This window comes from Phalaenopsis equestris, unplaced genomic scaffold, assembly GCF_001263595.1.
Source record: "Phalaenopsis equestris unplaced genomic scaffold, ASM126359v1 Scaffold000268, whole genome shotgun sequence".
Taxonomy (NCBI): domain Eukaryota; kingdom Viridiplantae; phylum Streptophyta; class Magnoliopsida; order Asparagales; family Orchidaceae; genus Phalaenopsis; species Phalaenopsis equestris.
Window position 1 is genome coordinate 84,706 of NW_018164710.1, and position 19,884 is coordinate 104,589.

The 19,884-nt window shown below is 34.4% G+C and overlaps 1 protein-coding gene across 2 annotated transcripts in view; it reads left to right on the forward strand.

Annotated features, from left to right (window-relative positions):
* Nucleotides 1-19,884, forward strand: part of LOC110024703 (proline--tRNA ligase, cytoplasmic) — a 55,714-nt gene that overhangs the window by 17,136 nt on the left and 18,694 nt on the right. For both annotated transcript variants that reach the window (XM_020724815.1, XM_020724816.1), the window contains 4 exons: nucleotides 1,932-2,119; nucleotides 13,776-13,842; nucleotides 14,052-14,174; nucleotides 14,292-14,444. In XM_020724815.1, coding sequence (XP_020580474.1) covers nucleotides 1,932-2,119; nucleotides 13,776-13,842; nucleotides 14,052-14,174; nucleotides 14,292-14,444 — 531 coding nt within the window. The remainder of the gene's footprint in view (nucleotides 1-1,931; nucleotides 2,120-13,775; nucleotides 13,843-14,051; nucleotides 14,175-14,291; nucleotides 14,445-19,884) is intronic.

Sequence of the window (19,884 nt, forward strand, 5' to 3'; positions counted from 1 at the left end):
AAAAAATGCCTGTGGCTGTGATAAAGACGTTTTTTTAGCGTCTGTCAGGTGCATCTTGATCTGGTGATAGCTGGAGGAAGCGTGCAGGAAGCTCATCACGGAATGATCCAGGGTTCCGTCCACAAAAATTTTGATCCTCGACCGTCGGTAGCATTCCTTCGGGCATACGACATTTATGTTCGTGAAGTAGATGTACATCCATCATTTCTTGTTTGCTTTTTGGACCATGACGGCGTTTGAAACCCAAATGGGGTATTGCACTTCCCATATGTAACCCGTTTCCTTCAGGTCTAACAGCTCCTTTCTGATGGGCCTGACCATCACAGTTGCCGAGTTCCTCTTCTTCTGTTTGGCCGACCGGATGGTGGGGCTCACGTTCAGTCACTGACAGGTGACCTCAACCGTTATCCCTGACATCTCCGCCCGGGTCAAATTTATGGATGGTGGGGCTCACGTCCATGGATGTTCAGTTGAAAGTGACTGGACGGCTAGGCGACCATTGGACCGGTTATGCCGGACTGCCAACTGCTCTGACTGCCGCTAGTCCGTTATGCCGGACTGCCGTTAGACCGGACGACCACTTGCTGACCAATGCCAACTGCTCTGGAATCAGACAGTATGTCCTGCTCACTTGGCCTGGCCAGGGTAGAGGGCGCTGAGCTCGCCCGTGTGCATCCGATCAGCTAGATTCTTTGGGAGATAATCCACTTTTATTCCTCCCAGAAAGTGCCGTCCTCTCAGTACACAGGAGCTGGCCGGATATGCTTGCCGTCCCGGGTCATCTTTGGTGGGTCCCAAGATGCCACGTTACCTCTTTTGCTGGCCGTGAGATATCTTCGAGATATGCGCGGGCACATTTTTGATTTACAATTATCTTTTTGCTAACTAATGAATAGCAAATTATTAGATTTTGATTAATTATATTTTTGAAATTCTACTTAATAATTAATTAGCGCAGTAAATTAACAATTAATATTTACTACAATTAGAAGATTTTAAAAGTTAAAAAATCCTGAATAATTACATCAGCAATATTTGATATTAAAATCATAATAAAATAAGAGACTTAAGTCCCAAAAGATATTGCTATATAGTTTTACAGGATTTATTGGATTTAACATCTGTCATTCCAAATAATTTTTAACATTCAACCACTTAGGATTTTTCCTGATTATTTGGTACTCATTAAATTTTACTTGAGTTAAATACTATAAGCTGCTAAACAATCCCTTAAATTTTTATTGCCTGTGATAACTTAGTCTCCCTCAGACAAAAGCAGGAATCTGGAAAACCGGTGAAAATTTAGTCAGGCTTAGCACATTTATTCTTGAAATTTCAAGTTTACAATGCTGGTGTGGTGCTCCAGACAAGCAAACAGTCAAAATAAGCTTTTTATAATTTTAATCATTGGTATGAATATTAGCAGCTACAATCTAAAGAATAATTTTAGCCATATGTGTACCCATTTTGAAATTCGAGGCCACGGTAGTCGAGCTAAATTCGTGTATACATTTATCACAAACCATCCTTGTATCATAGTACATTTTCTTACTATTTAGTTTAATTTTTATTATTATTTTTTTTGTACTAGAGTACATTTTGATCTCAACTGATGGCTGTAAATATATGGGATTGCTATTGACTCCTGATTTCGTTCTAAATGCAAATTTATTTGCTTATGCTACCAGCCCAAAGCTGGATACGAAATGAGTTCAAATTTGTTATACTTTAACCACCAGTTTGGTTTATTAATTCTGCTTTTATCCTTCAAAATGCTTTATATGCTCTTTAATTATTAAACATATGATTGTGGTAGGTGTTGGGAAATGGGGTGCGATAGATTTTGCTTTTCTTACTTTTGAGGTTCTGTAATTCTAACCGAGTTTAGATTTAATTTGGGATAGTACACCACCTTTATTGTTTTTTCACAGGTTGCCTGGGTTACTAAGTCTGGCCAAAGTGATCTGGAAGTACCTATTGCCATTCGTCCAACAAGTGAGACTGTGATGTATCCATATTTTTCCAAATGGATAAGGGGCCACAGAGATTTGCCATTGAAGCTAAACCAATGGTGTAATGTTGTGCGATGGGAATTCAGTCATCCTACTCCTTTTATAAGGTGGTCCTTTTTTTCCTGCGTCGAGTCTCTCAAGGCTATTGTCTATCCATCTTTCGCTAGAAGTAATAATATTCTTCATAATTATTTTTGGAGTATTCTATATGTTACTTAAGAAGGCAGTTTTATTTACGAGGCACTTGTTTGCAATGATGCTTTATAACAACAATCAAGAAAGCGCTTGAAATTTGATGGATTTTGTTGAAAATTCATTGGTTTTTGTTTTTCTAGGGCTACATTTTCTATATGCAAATATCTCTGGATTTTTGTTCTATATAATGATCTGGTTTGACATTTAAGTTGAGTTTCCCTTATTTTTTATGAACGATGCACTTTTAGCATCTGTAATGGTTAGTTCTGTAGGTTTCTATCATCAATGATTTGTGATAACAAAAATCAACATTCATTTGAGATTTGATTGATTTGTTAAATTTTTATTATATTTTTTGTTGTTTTAGTTGGAGTTTTATGTTAATTGTTACTAATATCGTAAAGCTACATTTTTATTTTTGTAGAAAGATCAAGTCCATTTTCGTAACTTCGCATTGATGTTGCTGCATAACCCATCAACTAAAAAGATTGGAAAAGAATTGCTGAACATTTTTTTTTGGGTTAAAGTTACTTCATATTGTATACATGAGTGGCCGATACTCAGATTATACACTACTTTTGGAGACCACTGCTTTCCTCTTGCTTCTCCATGTGACAAGACTTTCCCATACATAGGATGATACTTAAAAGTGGATCTTCTTTCCATAAGTTCTCCTGCCCAACTAGCATCAGTGAAAGCCTCCATTTCCATGCATGAAGATGATGATAGAGAGTTTTCTAACATACTTTTAGATGATAGGTCTCTTTTTTGTACATCATGGATGCATACATGCATAGTTTTTTGTACTTTTTGATATAGTAATCAAAATGCAAATTTTCAGGAAAAAAAACCTCTATCTCCATGATGTCTTCTTTATTTGAAATGTTAATATGTTGACTCATAATGCCGACAGAGTAAGAAATATCGGGTCTAGCATGTGAAATATGGATAAGTTTACCCCCAATCTCTGATATCTAACATATTTCAGTGGTATCTTTTTTTTTCCGTTGAATTTAACTTTTTATTGAAATCCATTCGAGTCTTAGCATGTTTGCTCCCCCAACATTCCTATTTCTTTTAGTAGGTCTAGGATGTACATCTTGAACTCGACCACTTCCATCCACAAAAATTATCTCATCACTCTTAAATTCTTAATCTTAAATTCAGCGGCAAGAACCTCCTTAATTTTCCCAATTTCTTTTTCATCGTTACCTGTTAGGATCATACCATCTACATAGTCAATGAGTATAGTTTTTTTACCTCCCTGTGTATGCTTTATGAGCAGTGTATGATCAGCCTAACATTGGATGTACTCGTTTGATTGCATAGTCTTGACACGCTTGTTAAACCAAATTCGTGGAGACTGTTTGAGGCTATAATGTGATTTTCCTAGTTCACGAACTAGATGTTTATTTGTGTTATTTTTCATTCCCGATGTGATCTCCATATGCACCTCTTTCTCAAGGTCTCAATTGAAAAATGCATTCTTGATATCAAGTTTATGCCGTTCCCACTCCATGTTTATTGCCAAGGAAAGTACTCTTACTATGTTTAACTTGGTCACTGGCTCAAAGACCTCTTGATAGACTATCCCATAGGGGACAAAGTGAAATTTTTGGCCGCCAAGCTTGCCTTGAATCTCTCAATGTTGCCATCTACTTTGTACTTGACATTGAACATCCATTTGCACCACACCCAACTTGTTTTTTTTATCTGGAGGAGGCTTTGTAAAGGCCCATGCCATTTAGATCAAATGCTTGGATATCTTCTTCAACTTTTTTTTTTCATTCTTGACTTTAAAGTGCTTCATGAATAGACTTGGGTATATATATACTATTAATATTTGATACAAAAGTTTTATAAGATTATGATAATCTCTCATAAATAATATACTTCTTGATAGGATAATTTGTGCAACTTTTCCTGTCTTCTCCATTGGATTTCACCTCCCTTGGAACTTTAGAGATGTGTGAATTCAAGTTTGGTTATTTAAAGTTTTGCAGTTGCATCTTGCCCTTATCCTACTAGGTGAATTTCATTTTCCTATTATACACACGAAATTCCTTGGAAAAATCATTATTGTCAATTTCAGGTTGGATGTTCTTAAGTGGTGGAATTTGGGAGACAAGATGGTTAGAGAGAAATAGAATATGTTGTGATGACTAGTTATAATATTTTTTTTTTTTTGTAATGGGAGAATAACACTTGTACCTTTTTTTGTAAGAAGCATTTCCAAGGAAGATACATTTGGTGGATTTGGTTCAAGCATTGTGTGGTTTGGTTGGTGAATGTAAACAAATGAGTCAACCAAATATTTTGAGGAAGATTGGATGGTAAGGCTTAACTTGAGGGTATTTCTCAATCACAACATCGAGAGGGGTTTGAAACAAGGATCCTGCTTGGTATTCTATTAATAAGTTAGGTGATTGTGAGCACGATATCTTCACAGGAAATTTTTGGGACATTGGGAGATGCATTATAAATTTAGATACCTCGAGGAGATCTCAAATTTTTCTCTCAACTATTCCATTTTATTGCTGGGTCTCAACACAGGAACTCATATGGATGATATCATTTTTTACAAGGAAAGGTCTGGGAATAGAGTTGAGGTGTTTGCATTATCAGTTTTGAGAATCTGAAGTTTGCATTGGAATTGAGCATGTTATGGAAGGATCGAAAGATTTGTACAGTTTCAGATTTCTTCTTTATGAGGAATTTCTAGTAGGTTATAGTATATTTTTTTATTAAACCTTGTAGGGAATTTTTTTTCACACAAAGAACAATTACAAAAGTAGGCAAGAAGTTCCTACTAAACCTAATTTTAGGGACTTCTCCCCCTAAAAAAGAAAAATACAACTCACCCCACCTATAGATTCAAAAAGAAAAACAGTAAGAAAACATTAGGCCAAATCTTGTAAGCGAAGTAAGTGCAGATCCATAGGTAAGTATTTAGAAATAACAATAAAATTGAGATTAGTCCCCACTTTAGCAGCCCAATTACCAACATCATTTCCATATCTTTTAGTGTGCGTCCGACATATCTCCAAATCTTTAGAGAGCTTTACATTCCATTTCATTTGTAAAGTAATGCTTCAATGACAATTAGCATTGTTCCGGCAACAATTCCAAAGGATTAAAGAATCTGAGTCTAAATTCACGTATCTCCAACCAAATCTTTTAGCAATCATCAGTCCAAAAATAACAACATCAGCTTCTGCATACAAAGGAGACTGGAATAGAATTAGCTGCAAACTAGCAAATAACAACACCAAAACTGTCCCTACAAATGCTACCAATTCCAGTAGCATCCTTCTTCCAACTACTTAATTTTGATAAAGGGAGCAACAAATTTACACCACCTCAAAATGCAGTTATTATTTCTAGCAGTCCTAGAGATGGGTAAATTTAAGTTAGAAATAAATTCAGCAATGTTGCTTCGAGGTTTACCTTTGTAATTGTGTAATGATAAACACTTCAAGGTAAATTTAATAATCATAAAATAAGTATCAACACTGTTAGGGAATATATTATTATGTTTCCAATTATTCCTAGTAATCTGTATGAAACATAAAATCAAAATAGGGATATTAGAAAAGAAAGCATGCCCTTACCTTTTCCAACATCACAAATCTCCTTCACGGAGTTATAACCATCTTCTTTTATCTTCTTGCCAAAAAAGTGATAAATTTTCTCCCACACATCAACAACAAACTTGCACTTCACAAAAATGTGATCTAAAGATTCTTTAATCATCATGCCTAATTAACAATAAGAAGGGATTCTAAGTCTCTTAAATTTCAAGATATCATCAGTAGGAATAATTCTATGTAACACTCTCCACATGAAAAAAGGATTGCAAAGGTTTGACCCATTTATTCCAAAGCCACTTCATATCTTCACCCTGAAAAGCCTGAAAAGAATTAGCAAAAGTTTTAGAAACAGCCTCTCCTAATTTTCCTTTGATTTTAGGAAAATACTCCTGATCTTTATTAATAGGGATGTTATTGATGAAATCAACATCAGTTGTATATACAATCTGAAGCAATTTCATCCTATCCAAATGATCATCACACCATATATCCATAAATTTAATATTGATGTCTTGAGGACTACCATAAAAAACAGCTAAGGAGCCTTTACCCAACCAATCATTATATCAGAAAGCAATTTCTTTTACCAACATCCCAATATATTAAGTTCTCAGTATATCTAGCAACTTTATGCATATCTTTCCATATAAAAGAATCATATTTGGAATCACTAACAGCCAGAGATTGAGCAAAATTGTAATATTTAGCTTTCAACAAAGTGACCCAAATAGAATTACTCCCTCAAAATCTGTACCAAAGCTTCATGAAGTTAATTTTCATTGTATCAACAATACTTCGAAAACTCAAACCTCCTTTATCAAGAGGTTTACGAAGCTTCTCCTATTTTCTCCAATGAATATTGTGTTTATTATTAATATCTCACAGAAACTTATTAAGCAGCATTTCCAGCTATTTGATAAAACTATTAGGCATTTTCATGATTTGCATAGAATAAAGAGGGAGAGAAGTGAGAATGGTTTTAAGAATAGTAATTTTACCTCCAAAGGAGAGAAATTTATTTTCCCAAGACAAAATTTTCTTTCTGATGTTATCAAACAGACTATCGAAAATGTGATTTCTTCTGCTTTTTTTATCCAAACTAAAAGCCATGTAGATAAAGGAAGCTCTCCTTTATTACAATTAGTAAAATCAGAAATCCAGTTCTTCTTACTAGCATTAGTCTGTTTAGAGCAGTAAAAGAAACATTTAGAGGTGTTAAACGTAGTATCTTGAAAATGAATAATAGCTTCCCAAAAATACTTAATAGATCTTTTATTAGCATTAGTAAAAATCACCAAATCATCAACAATAGAGATGAGAATTACTGATCATACCTTTGTGCAAATAATTTAAGCTAGGATATTTATCAATGAAAGCATTAAGACATCTGGAGATATAATCAAAAGCTATGATAAATAGAATAGGGGAAAGAGGGTCACCCTGTTTAATTCCTCTTGAAGCTTTAGAGAAACCACAATTATTGCCATTTATCATTAGAGAATAAAAATTGTTATCCAAAATTCTGCTAATAAGCAAGCAAAAATCAACACTGAAACCCACAACTTTTAAAACATCAAGAATGAAATCTCATCTTATGGTATCAAAAGCCTTTTTAATATCCATTTTAAAGATATCATTACCTCCTCTCTCTCTTTTTTATCAAGATCCAAAAGAAGTTCCTGCATAACTAGAGCATTATCACAAAAAATTCTGCCTTTCACAAAAGCAGATTGATTAGGATTGATAATTTTATGAAACAAAGGATAATTTTATGAAGCAAAGGTTGGATCCTTTTCACCACAATTTTAGAAATTATTTTAGAAACCACAGTATTTAGACTGATAGTCCTATAAGCATCCCAGGAATTAGTTACTTTATATTTAGGAATCAAAATAATATCGAAAGTCTTGAAATATATAGGTAATTCCATACCTCTGAAAAACTCATGTATAGTAGTAACAATATCACCATTGATGATATCCCAACAATATTTATAGAATTCTACTGTATACCCATCTGGTTCAACAATTTTCCCCTCTTCCATATCATCAAGGATATCTTTAATTTCCTCCAAGGAAGGCACATAAGTAAGATTCCTATCCATACACAAGGAAGAATTAGTCTACAGTTCACTTTTAATTTTAGGTAATAAAGAACCATCACTGCTAAACATATTAGAAAAGAAATTGATCCCATCGGCCTTCATATCCTTAGCATTACATAAGACCAAACCATTTTTATCTTTAATTTTATGAACATATTATTCTTCCTTCTGTTGATATAAGCATGAAAATATGCAGTGCTTCTGTCACGGTCCAAATAATTTCTTTTAGCCGCTTTCTGAGAATAGAAATTTTCTTCCATAGCAATGGCACTCTTTAAGTCATTCTGTGCCTGCAGCAAAACATCCCAACAGATATTATCATTTGATATAATCATTCTTCAAGGTTTTAACTCTTTCTTCAGCTTTAGCAACAACATTATGGAGATGACTAAAAACTTTCCAATTCTAGCTCCTTAACTCTTTAACAAGCTTTTTCTGTAGCATCCAAAGTTTATACCCAACATTTCTAGTCATAGTCATATGCCAATTATCAGCAACAAATTGTTTGAAGGAAGAATGCAACGTTCACATTTTGAGGAACTTGATACTTTCCATCTTCACTTCAAGAAGTGGAGCATGATTAGAAGCTGTAATAGGAAGATGATGGACCATAGTTAAATGAAAAGTACTAGCCCATTTGGCATTAGAGACAAATCTGTCTAATATTTGGAATACCATACCTCTACACCAGTAAAGGGATTGCCATTGTAACCCATATCAAAATCCCTGCTTCAAAAAAAACCTCATTGAAATCAACAATCAAATTCATGTTAGGAGGAGAACCACATTTCTTTTCCACAGCAGAAGTAATAATGTTAAAGTCAACTCCAACCAGCCAAGCATCATTATTAATATTCAAGGACCTTAATTGATTCCACAATTCCAATCTTCCATTCTTAGAGCAGTTAGCATAGATGACTGTTAATAAGAAGAAAGAATCATTAAAGAAAACTTTAGTGTGAAGAAAGATCTTATTATTAATATTAGCAAGGAGATTAAAATTACCAATTCTGTGTATGATGAATAGGAATATCCACTTTCAAGTTGTCTTTCCACAAAAACCAGATCTTGTTATTAATATTAGCAAGGAGATTAAAATTACCAATTTTCCTCTTGTATTTCTCATTGTTTTGGACAATAAGAGGTTCAAGAATACTGAAGAAATTTAATTTATGAGTACGGATAAGATTCTTGAGTCTACAAGAGGCATCGACTTTGGCAACACCTCTAATTTTCAAAACAAGAAAATTAAACGTCATTAATCTCTTTGTTCCCTCTAGAGTTTCTAGTAGTAGAATTAGTATTTAATTGAGAATCTTCCCCAAATTTTCTGATTATAAGCAGCTTCAAGGTTAACATAGCTTAGCTCTCTTATACCTTTAAATTTCCTTTTTTCTAGAAGATATTTGAATTAACCAGTCTTCTTCTAACTCAGCTCTAGTTAGAACCAAATTTCCATCCACATTTATCCCATTGGAATAATCAAAGATTCTTTTATTTATCAATTCAACAGGGCCGACATAGGAGATTCCTGTTTCATTATTGGTAGTTTTAATCAAACCACCCTCCTCTTCTATATGTTCATTATCAATATTATACATTACTTTATCACCGTTTTCCTTAGTATTTTCTAGCATTTGATTTCCTTCCAGCACCTTTTTGTTATTACATTCTACATCATCAATTTTATCTTCATTCTTTCCTTTGATCTTCTTTCCTGGTTTCAATGTGTCAATCATTACTTCTAGCTTCATTTTCAAGTTTTTTTTGGATCTTGATATCTATTTGATCTTTTAAAATTATAATGCGCGATAAAACAATTATTTATGGAATGCCCAAACAACCTCCTTCTATTACAATATGGTGGAACTTATTCCATTCCCACATTTTGCCAATCGCCATCATTTGAATCCGCAATCCACACAATATAAGAGAAAGGGAGAGTAACATCTCTCTCAACCATAATTCTTGCAATAGAGTGCCTCGAGCAGTTAAGCGTGGCTTGATCAATTTTCATGGGAGAACCCAAGATAGCACCTGTAGAGTAAAGAACTTCCATATTGAAAAAATGAAATTTCAAACCTAGAAATCGAAACCATATGGGAAAAATAGGAGGCTCTTCATTTGGATTGAAACCTGTAAACCATTTAAGGATCTTCATGTTAATTTTTTCAATTTGTAAAACTTTTCTTGCAAACAACATAGTATAATTCGCCTCTTTCTCCAGACGAATCATTAGATGTTTACCATCTATCAGCCCCACAATTCAACTGCCAAGAAATTTGAGATCGGCAAAAAATTTCCGGATAACCTCCAATCGTGGGTGAGCAAAAGTAAACTTACCCACTGAGATGTGCTTCAAAGGATCCACAAGTGCCATAGTTTCTTCTTCACGATAGAATAATGCTGGTTTTCCATTCTTCGTTGACGCTTTCTTGATAAACCCATTATTTGAACCTTCCACTAAATGATCTTTAAATTCCACGGGAAACAAGTATCTATTAGCAATTGAGGGTGTTGAAGAGATATTACTCGCCAAAGCATCCTTAAAAGATGGTTGTTTAAGAAAATCCTCCACATAAAACCCGAGCAATCAACAACCCGAAAGAACCAAAGAGAAAACCCCACGAGAATCAAACAAGAAGCTCATGAAACATTTCCGGGATACATGTTTCTCATAGCGTAACTTGTTAAACCTTCAAACTTGAACTAAGTAGGCCTTTTTTCGAATTATGTGGGTGCTCTTAAGGAAAATTAAATTCCAACTGGTTCTAGTGTGAACATTAGTAAAGGAGATAATCCAACCAACTTTGTTGATGGATTTCGATTTTGAAGGTTCCCAAGTGTCATTGTAGATAATAGAGAAATGATGTGATGGTTTGTACTAAGATAGAGGATAAACATGACAAGTATGTTTAGCCAATTGTCTGGTTTCATATTGATAAAACTTTGGCTTTTTTTTTAATAAAGAGACGGGGGTATAATTTTGCAACATAATGAAAATTGGGATTACCCGGACGATATTGCCATAATAAAATTTGACTCAACATAATCATATACAACAGACTCAAGAACATAAAATGAGGATGGTGGAGCAAACACTTGTATATTAAAAGAATACTTTTCTTTGAGTAGGTATAAACCTTGGTGCAATTCAATAATGCCAATCATTTTCCTTTAATCCTCCGCCTGAAATTTACAGGAGTTAGGATGAAATTTTGTATTATAGTTGAAGTCACAAGTAATGTTGCTAATAGAAAGTTAGTTGCATTCTAATCGGGGAACATATAACACAGAAGAAAGCTGAATATCTTTGAAGATTTTCACTTCTTTCTCAATAATTATGGAATGTGATCCATGTGCAAGTCTAACAAATTTGAAGGTGGTTAACACTTGGTATTTGGTGAGAGCATGAATTTCTGCAGTCATGTGATCAGAAGCATTTAAGTTTATTACCAAGGTTGAAATATTCCATCGTTAGCAAGATAGGAGGATAAGATACTTTGCTGTATTATCAAGCTGGTAGGCGCTCAATTATGCTAGATAGAAGTTTCTTTAACACCTACAGTTGTTCCATGATGAAGGGACCAGGGTTGGCTAACCCATCATAAGAAGTAGCAACATCGGCCTTGCTGTCTTGATCTTTCCTCCCTTGTCCCGGTTTCCAATAGTAATTTTTTTTGCAATTTCTAACACTTGTCTTTTGCGTGACCAAGTTTCGAGTAATGTTCACACAATAGAAGATTCTTCTTTGATTTTGACTCATTGGAGGAGTTGTTTTTACACAAGACAGAGCTTTCAGTGTTAGATGGATCTACACTTTCTGCTATCATGAGCTTCTTCCTACTTTCTTCTTTTCTAAATTCAGCAAATAATTCCCTAGTGGTAGGAAGAGACTTCATCCTTATGACTTCCTCTGATCTCATCGAAGTTCTTATTTAGACCTAATAAGAACTTATCATCTTCTTCTCCACTATTTTTTTATATATCATAACATTTTGAGGGCATTTTTATACATAAGTATCATACATATCTAATTGTAACCATTACCTTTTGTGTTGGAGTGTTGAGCCATACATAACTCTTATCGTCGAAGCTCATGCAGTTTTGTCTCAATCTCAAACAATTTTGAGTGCTTTCGGTCCTAGAATAAGTCTAATGAGCCGTTTCCCAAATCTCCTTTAGTATCTTTTAAAACAAAAAAAAAATTCTCTTACCTTTGTGGTCATAGAATTGATCAACCAAGAGATGACCATATGATCCTAGATTTTCCATGAGCGATGGTTAGGATCAATGAGCTCAAGAACTGTGTTCTTTCCCGTGAGATGTTTCTCTTTTCCTTCTACACAAATGTATATAAGCGGGGATTGTGAACATTGATGGATGTTGTGGCCATTGAGTTTATAATTTGTGATAAAGTGAGAGTTTTGGGATGTTTGGACAAAACTTATGGTCTTTGATTTAGAACAAACCCACAAGTAGAGCTACACATCATCATGCTATACTTTGTCATAAGCTCTATACATATTTATGGTTGGAAAGAATTCCTGGCTAATTGCGTTGTTTGCTTGAACGACAAATGGGTTTGAAGGCTGGGAAGGTTCTGAGATGGGGAGGTCCTGTAGGAAGACTGGCGGCTGCCAGAAAGAGGATCCGGGAAGGGCTGTCAGATGCGGGTTGCCGCAGGGAAAATAAGAGAAGGCCAGCGGGGGAGCGATAAGAAGGCTGCCAGATGAGGGCTGCCACAGGATTCAGACAAAGCCAAACCGCACTTCAGATGAAGTAGACGGGCTAACCAAATGAGTAGCCAAAGTAGTGAGCGATCCAGACGAGCGGACGCAGAAGAGCGATCCCGATGAGCATAAGACACAGTCGAGTAATCTAGGCGACCAGAAGTTGTAGACGAGCGATCCAGACAAGCGATGACTCAGACGAGTGATCTCAACGGTAGACGAGTCGTTCAAGCGATCCAGATGAAGGAGAAGGCGAGGCGAAGGCGAAACCGGATGATGAACGCTGCTCTAATCCTATTGAAAGCCAAACCGATGCTCTAATATCATGCATAAATGTGGAGAAAATCATATTCTTTTATTTCTCAATCTTCAAAATACAACTCTTCCCCTATTATATAAGAAGGCCAACTTAGTGATGCCTGTTACAACTTACTAAAGAAAAAATAATTAAAGAAGAAAGCTTAGAATTCCACACATACTTTTATCATTTCTATTTATTTATTTGTACTTTGTGTCATTTTTTTTATTCAAACTTTACTCGCAGCACCTTTACTTGTGTTCTTTGCTTTCTTTTATAATTATGATTTGTTTATAGGTTTCCTGAATGCCAACTTATTAACTTTTTCTAGATGAAATCTTATTCTTTTATTTCTCAATCTTCAAAATACATCTATTCCTCTTATTATATATGAAACGAATAGGGCAATTTAATGATGCCTATTACAATTTACCAAAGAAAAAAACAACTTAAGAAGGAAGTACATTCAACCTAATAAAGCAAATAATAAAAGTGAATAAAGCTAAACTAGGAAACTCAGAATTCCACACATACTTCTGTTATTTCTATGTATTTATTTGTACTTCGTGTAAATTTATTTGCAGCATAATGTATGCTTTTAGATATGTTCTTTGCTTTCTTTGATAATTATGGTTTGTTTATAGGTTTCTTGAATGCCAACTTATTAAACTTTTCTAGCGGAAGTTGTCCATGGGAAGAACTCATTTATAAAGTTCACACTATGCTTTAGTATTATCATAGGACTTTTCATGTCTTATTCATTGTTGCTAGTATTGGCATGTTGTTTGCATTCAGCATGATGAATAAGGTTTTGTGCTGACCACTCCAATTAAACATTTGCAGGAGTAGGGAGTTTCTTTGGCAAGAAGGTCATACAGCGTTTGCAACAAAAGAGGAAGCAGATAAGGAGGTAGCTAATTTCATAAATTGTACTGTGTAGAAATTTATCCTTCGTAACGAGTTTATCAATCTAGATTGTTTTAGTTTAAGGTTAAAGAAGGCTGATGGAGTAATTATGTGAGAAATTTCATGTGGACTATAGTGATATCTGCTTCTTCTTTTTTTTCAAAAGTACTAACTTTGTGAAGTTGTTTATAAAATGGGAAATATTGTTCCCAGGTTCTTGAGATATTGGAATTATACCGGAGAATTTATGAAGAATACCTTGCCATTCCAGTAGTGAAAGGAAAGAAAAGTGAGCTAGAAAAATTTGCTGGAGGCCTTTATACCACGAGCGTTGAGGTATCAAAATGGTCTTCATGTGTATTTTAGATTCATTTGGCCATCAAGAATGATTCTAGAGATGACCTTAGATTATTCTTTTTTGTAGTTTTGACAGTTTTTACAATGCCTGCCTAGGCTTTTATTCCAAATACAGGTCGTGGAATACAAGGTGCTACCTCACATTGCCTCGGTCAAAATTTTGCAAAGATGTTTGAGATAGATTTTGAAAATGAGAAGGGGGAGAAAGCTAAGGTCTGGCAGAATTCTTGGGCATACAGCACCCGCACGGTAATTTGCTTAGCTGAGACCATTCTCTATTTTTTCTTATATTTTTATCTCCTTCATACTAGTTGCTTCAGTCGGGAACATTTGAAAATTTTACCCTTGGAAGTTTGCTGATTATTCTAGGATTGAGCGAGCTACTTTTGAGTAAATAGAGTAAGAGAAAATCACTTGAATAAGAGCTGTAATTTTACGTTGTTTGGTCCATATGACCTTCATTCATTGTAGAAAGAAGAGAGATTATTTGCAAGAATGAATTTCAGGTTTCTATGCTTGAGAGAAAATTCAGAAGAAGACCCCCACTTATTTCCTTGGCTCCTATTTTTAACATTGTAAAGGAAGAGCAGCTTTACTCTCTTTTGTACCCGGACATTGTTGTTCTATATTTAATGATGAAATGATTGATCATCATTCATCAACTTGTTGCAAACTCTTCCCTCTTGTCAACATTCTTTACAGTAGTTAGGTTCTTAGTGCATGTAGAAATTTTGTCACCGTGGTAAGCATGGTTCACTCAGTTGCTGTTTCCTTCCACTTTTAAGGATCCCAAAATTGGCTGCTTCTCCTAAGTAAAAGTCATCTGTTTCCATCAGAAAAAAATTGGTGATCATATACCTAAACGATGGTTGTTCCTCTCTCTGTTGCTTGATGCGAGTATCATTTACTTTCTCAAATCAGGTTGTTGTTTCAGAAACGCTAATTATCACCCTCATTAGATCCATCTTCTGTTGTGAGAGCTGCTACGCTCTGTTGGTATCATTTGCACATTCTACACCCACTTACCTTAAACTATGCCTTGACTTTAATTGCAAGCCCTGTGAAGTAGTGATAACCAGCCATCAGGTTAATGGAACGGACGGTGCTTAGGAGGTTTTTTTAAGTTCTGGCTTTTTTGGAAGAAGGAACAGCTTTAATCCCTTTTAACAATCTGACTCGTCTTTGTTATAAGGGTCAAGTTTCTTTTGCGCTTGGTTTTCAATTTCTCCACAGACTAGTAATGATTCACAAATTTCAATTGAGGGTGTTAAATCAAATGTCTTCTGATGATATAATTGCTACCTTGCCAACTTAAATGTTTGCAAGAGAAATTCCCTTAGATGTGCTAGCATGATCTACAAATGACCTGAAAACAAAAAAATTCTGCCAACTATAGTAGTTTCTTCTCAATTGCTTGTCATGGATTTAATTATCAAGATTGGATGTGCTAGCATGATCTACAAGTGATCTCAATTGCTTGTCATGGATTTAATTATCAAGATTTTTGCTCTCGAGTTGGAGCTCTAGTGATCGAGGATAGTATTTTCCTGACAACTGGACTTGAATCACTTAAGCCCCGCCACTCTTGCTTTACTGTTTTATATCCGTGTCTACTGAATGAGCTATAAGCATATCATGGCCATGCCAGTTGTTAATGCTGATTACAATTTTGATCATCCTTTGTTGACATTAGGACGGCTTGAGATAGTTGAGATTATTGTGACTACAACCGTCATTTTAAACTAGTTCCCTGTCAAGATATTGAAAGCTCATTTAACTAACCCTAATAAGGAATCTTATGGAAAAGCAGGGCTAAGTTGACTAATTTACTAGTTTATTTAGAACGTGACTGCTTCTCTCTCTCTTTCTTTGTCTTTAAATTTGCTGTGAATGTTATGGTACTTATGGTTGAATTTATGAATAGATTTTGAAAATTACAGTTATAGGCTATCTAATTGGATTGAAAGTTTGGTCTGTTGGCCTGTTCGATAAAATTTACTCTAACCCGTCAAATTGCTTAATTGTTGATTATTATCCTTTGGTGTTACGGACTGGACATTCAATTAGGTAACTTTTCTTTATAATTTCTTAGGTTGATCTGACTGCTTTCTCTTCAGTTGCTTGAACTCTTTACCTAATTCATTAAAGCTCAAACCAATCCTCCTGAATAATGTTATAGAACACCTTATTAAATTCCCTAGCCTTCATCATGCTAAATGTACCTTCTGCTAAAACAACTCAAGCATATTTTAATGCTTCTTCACATATACTCAATAAACTCGTAGAGTGAGAAATGAAACATCACCTCAAATTTTAAACTTGATGGAAGTAACAATTGAGAGGGAGGCACATCTGCCACTAAATGCACTTCACCTTCTTCTTGGTTTGCGCTATAGCTATTGAGTTGTATTTGATCTTGAGCTCTTGCACAAAGGCTTCACATCCTTAAGAATAGAACCACTTCATTGTGCTTTGGCAACAACATTGCGATTGGATGACTATTCTTAGATCATCACCTATTGTTTAGCAACATTCCTTTTAATATATGGAAAATCCGAAGTTCAATGGCATTGTAATCTACTAACATGAAGATGTGGCTTTGGGCTGTGTCAGATACAAATCTTTCACCAAAAGTATCAATGGATTTTCAATTGGTAAGCCATTTGTGGAATAGACTTTTATTTTGCTGGAGCTTGCACAGTTCAATACAAAAGTTATCCTCTATTTCTTTTGTGCGTTTACATTCTATGATTAGCTTTTGACGCAACGCTTAATAGTGCAAAGGTAATATATGACTTATTTTTTCACATATGAAAGGAATTAATGAGGTTTACCAATATCGTTTCAACATGCTAGTTCTTTGACATGAAGCTTGAAGAGACAAATCTCTAACATGTATGCTAGATTCACTAAGGTCATCACATTTTACCTATAGATTCACTAGGATCATCACATTTTACTTTCTTCTTCGAAAGAATATGTTAATAAAAAAAAGGTGAACAAGATCTTTAGGACTCTTTCCAAGGAATGAGATGCCTGAATGAATTCCAAGGACCTTTTAACTTAATTCTTTGATATTCTTTCAGGCTGTTTTATTACTTATTAATACATTTTAGACAAACCAATTAAGATGAAGGAAGAGCTAATAGGAAGCACAAAAAAATAGAAGAAAGCAAGTTGATTTTGAAGGAGAAGCGGAAATTACACCGACTTACTCCTTAAGAAGACGAGACAATGCTGGAGATGGCAAAAAAGGAAACAACAGCCAATATGCGAGAAAAGGTCAAAGTAACTTAAATATCTGAAGGAAGAAATTATTGTTATTAATGCTAGAAATCGATCCATGGAGTTGATCAACATTCAAAGATGAAATGGATAGAAATGAAAGAAGATTATGAATGCTTTGGATGCTTCATTAAGAGAATCATACATAAGGAACCAAATATTTATCATGGCTAAGGACGCATCATAGCTTAAGTCCTCAAGAAGACATTTTTACCGTTAGAATGATGAATTCATATGGTACTTGGATATTGGTTGCCAATAGCATATTTCAATAGATTCTACAAATTTGCAATGTTGGAACCAAGGGATGGAAAGCACGATGAGTACAACATAGAAACAATTGTTTATATCAATAATGTCATTTGGTTTACACATTCTCTATCAAGAATGTTGTTTTAGTGGATGGATTGAGCCATAATGTTCTAAGTTTCAGCCAAATTTTTTATAATAAACTAGAAATTAGATTTTTGTTTCCAACCTGTTTTTTAAAATTTAATGGTGAAATTCATTAGTTTAAATAGAGCTATCAAAAAGCTCGTTGTTCATGAACTTATTTTGTTCGACTTGTTATGTAGCTCGTGTTCGAATCGTGCATTAAGTAAACAATCTGAACATGAATAATTGTTTAAGCTAGAATTATAAACAAGTGAAACATAAAAACCTTTTGTTCGATCGTGTTCGGCTCGTTTTAGCTAAAAAAATATATATTTATATAAAAATATTATATATATATATATCTGATGTGGTCATGTTATTCTGAGTATTCTATTGCACATAGTGCAGGTTTGAAGATAACACCCTACATTTATTTTTTCTAATTAATTTAAACGAGCCAATTTTGAGCCGAACACCAACAAGAATATGTAAATCAAGCCAAACATGAACACACTGTTCATGAAAAATTTCAAACAGAAACCAATTTCAAACACGAGCCAACTTTGAATTAGCCAAACACTAGCCAAGCCCGAGCTGCGCAAGTTAGGCTCGTTTGCGACCATATGTTTAAATATGATAAAATTTTTTATTTTGATTTTTGATTGTTTATGCAATAGTAGTATTGAATTTTAGAGAACTACTTGGGATGATTCTTAGTTGTGGCATGAAATACATGAAGTCATTAAAGTGCTTCTCTTAGCTTTTGCTTGCTTCAAGATTTTTAAACTCTGTCAAAAATGCCACTAATGCTTTTCTTAATTGTAAAATTGTTGAAGATGTATTCATAGACCCTTGGGATTGGAGGATCATAATCATTCAATCACATCTATAAGATTAACAAAGCACCTTAATGGCTTAAATAAGCATCTTAAGCATGATATGATTAACTTAGTACTCAGGGGAAGGTATAACAAACCTTTTCTTTAAAAACTTCTATTAGCGGCTTTGATAATCAGAAATTCAGAATAAAATTGATCATCTTTCTTTAGCTTTCGTTAGGCTTCAAGCAAAATAATTTAATTGAATGCTTACTCCCATTTGTTGTTTTCCTATACCAATTGTTTCATACTTTCACTTATTATTTTATGTGTTTCCTCTTTCATATTTTTCTATGCACTTCTGCAATTTTTGTTAGTAGTCATTGCTGTACTCATATCATGATACTGCTTTTGAAAAAAAAAGAATTCAAAATCTATGATTCAGTCCTACATTGAGCACACAAGATCTAATACAGAAGTTTGCGTACATAGGATATACTCAAAAATTTTCTTTAATAGGTTACAGTGGATCAATGTTCTCATCTGGAGATTGTTTTGACAATCACCTTGGTTATCTACCATTACTTTTTTTTTTACTCTTTTTATCAACTAGAAAATCAAAATGTGAGCTTTCAGGAGTGCGTTGATATATAGAGAATCAGAATATATACTTTGAGTGAAGTGAGGAAGCGATATAAAGTGAGAAGGATAAGATATTGCAGTTTTATTGTTCAACCATGCCATTATAGAAAAAAGGAGTAAAGTTTTTTACATTGAGAATGTATTACAAGTTGTAGTTGTGTTTGGAAGAAAATTCAAAAGAAGATCCCGCACTCCTTCTGTTCATTCTTCTTTTATAACATTCTAACAGGTAAGTTGTTCTCATTTGTTGCTTTTTGGGCCATTGCAAATTTTGGGATATTTTCATTCAACGATGAAAGCATACAAAGAGTGCATCATTATGGCGAATGACCATTTTTCTATCGGCTTGATTTGTGTTTTAATTGTCTCATTCGCTATTTTGAGCTTAAGGAATTGTTCTTAATGTCATACTGTAGTAATATTTCTAAATGTAATTTTAACATGCCAATCCAATACCTTGGGGTCGTACTTTTAACTGAGCGAGTTCTGAACTTTTTTACTGACTGGAATTGTCCAGACGAAGCATTTCAACTCTATTCTCTAGTGATAACTTCAACAAGTGCTACCTC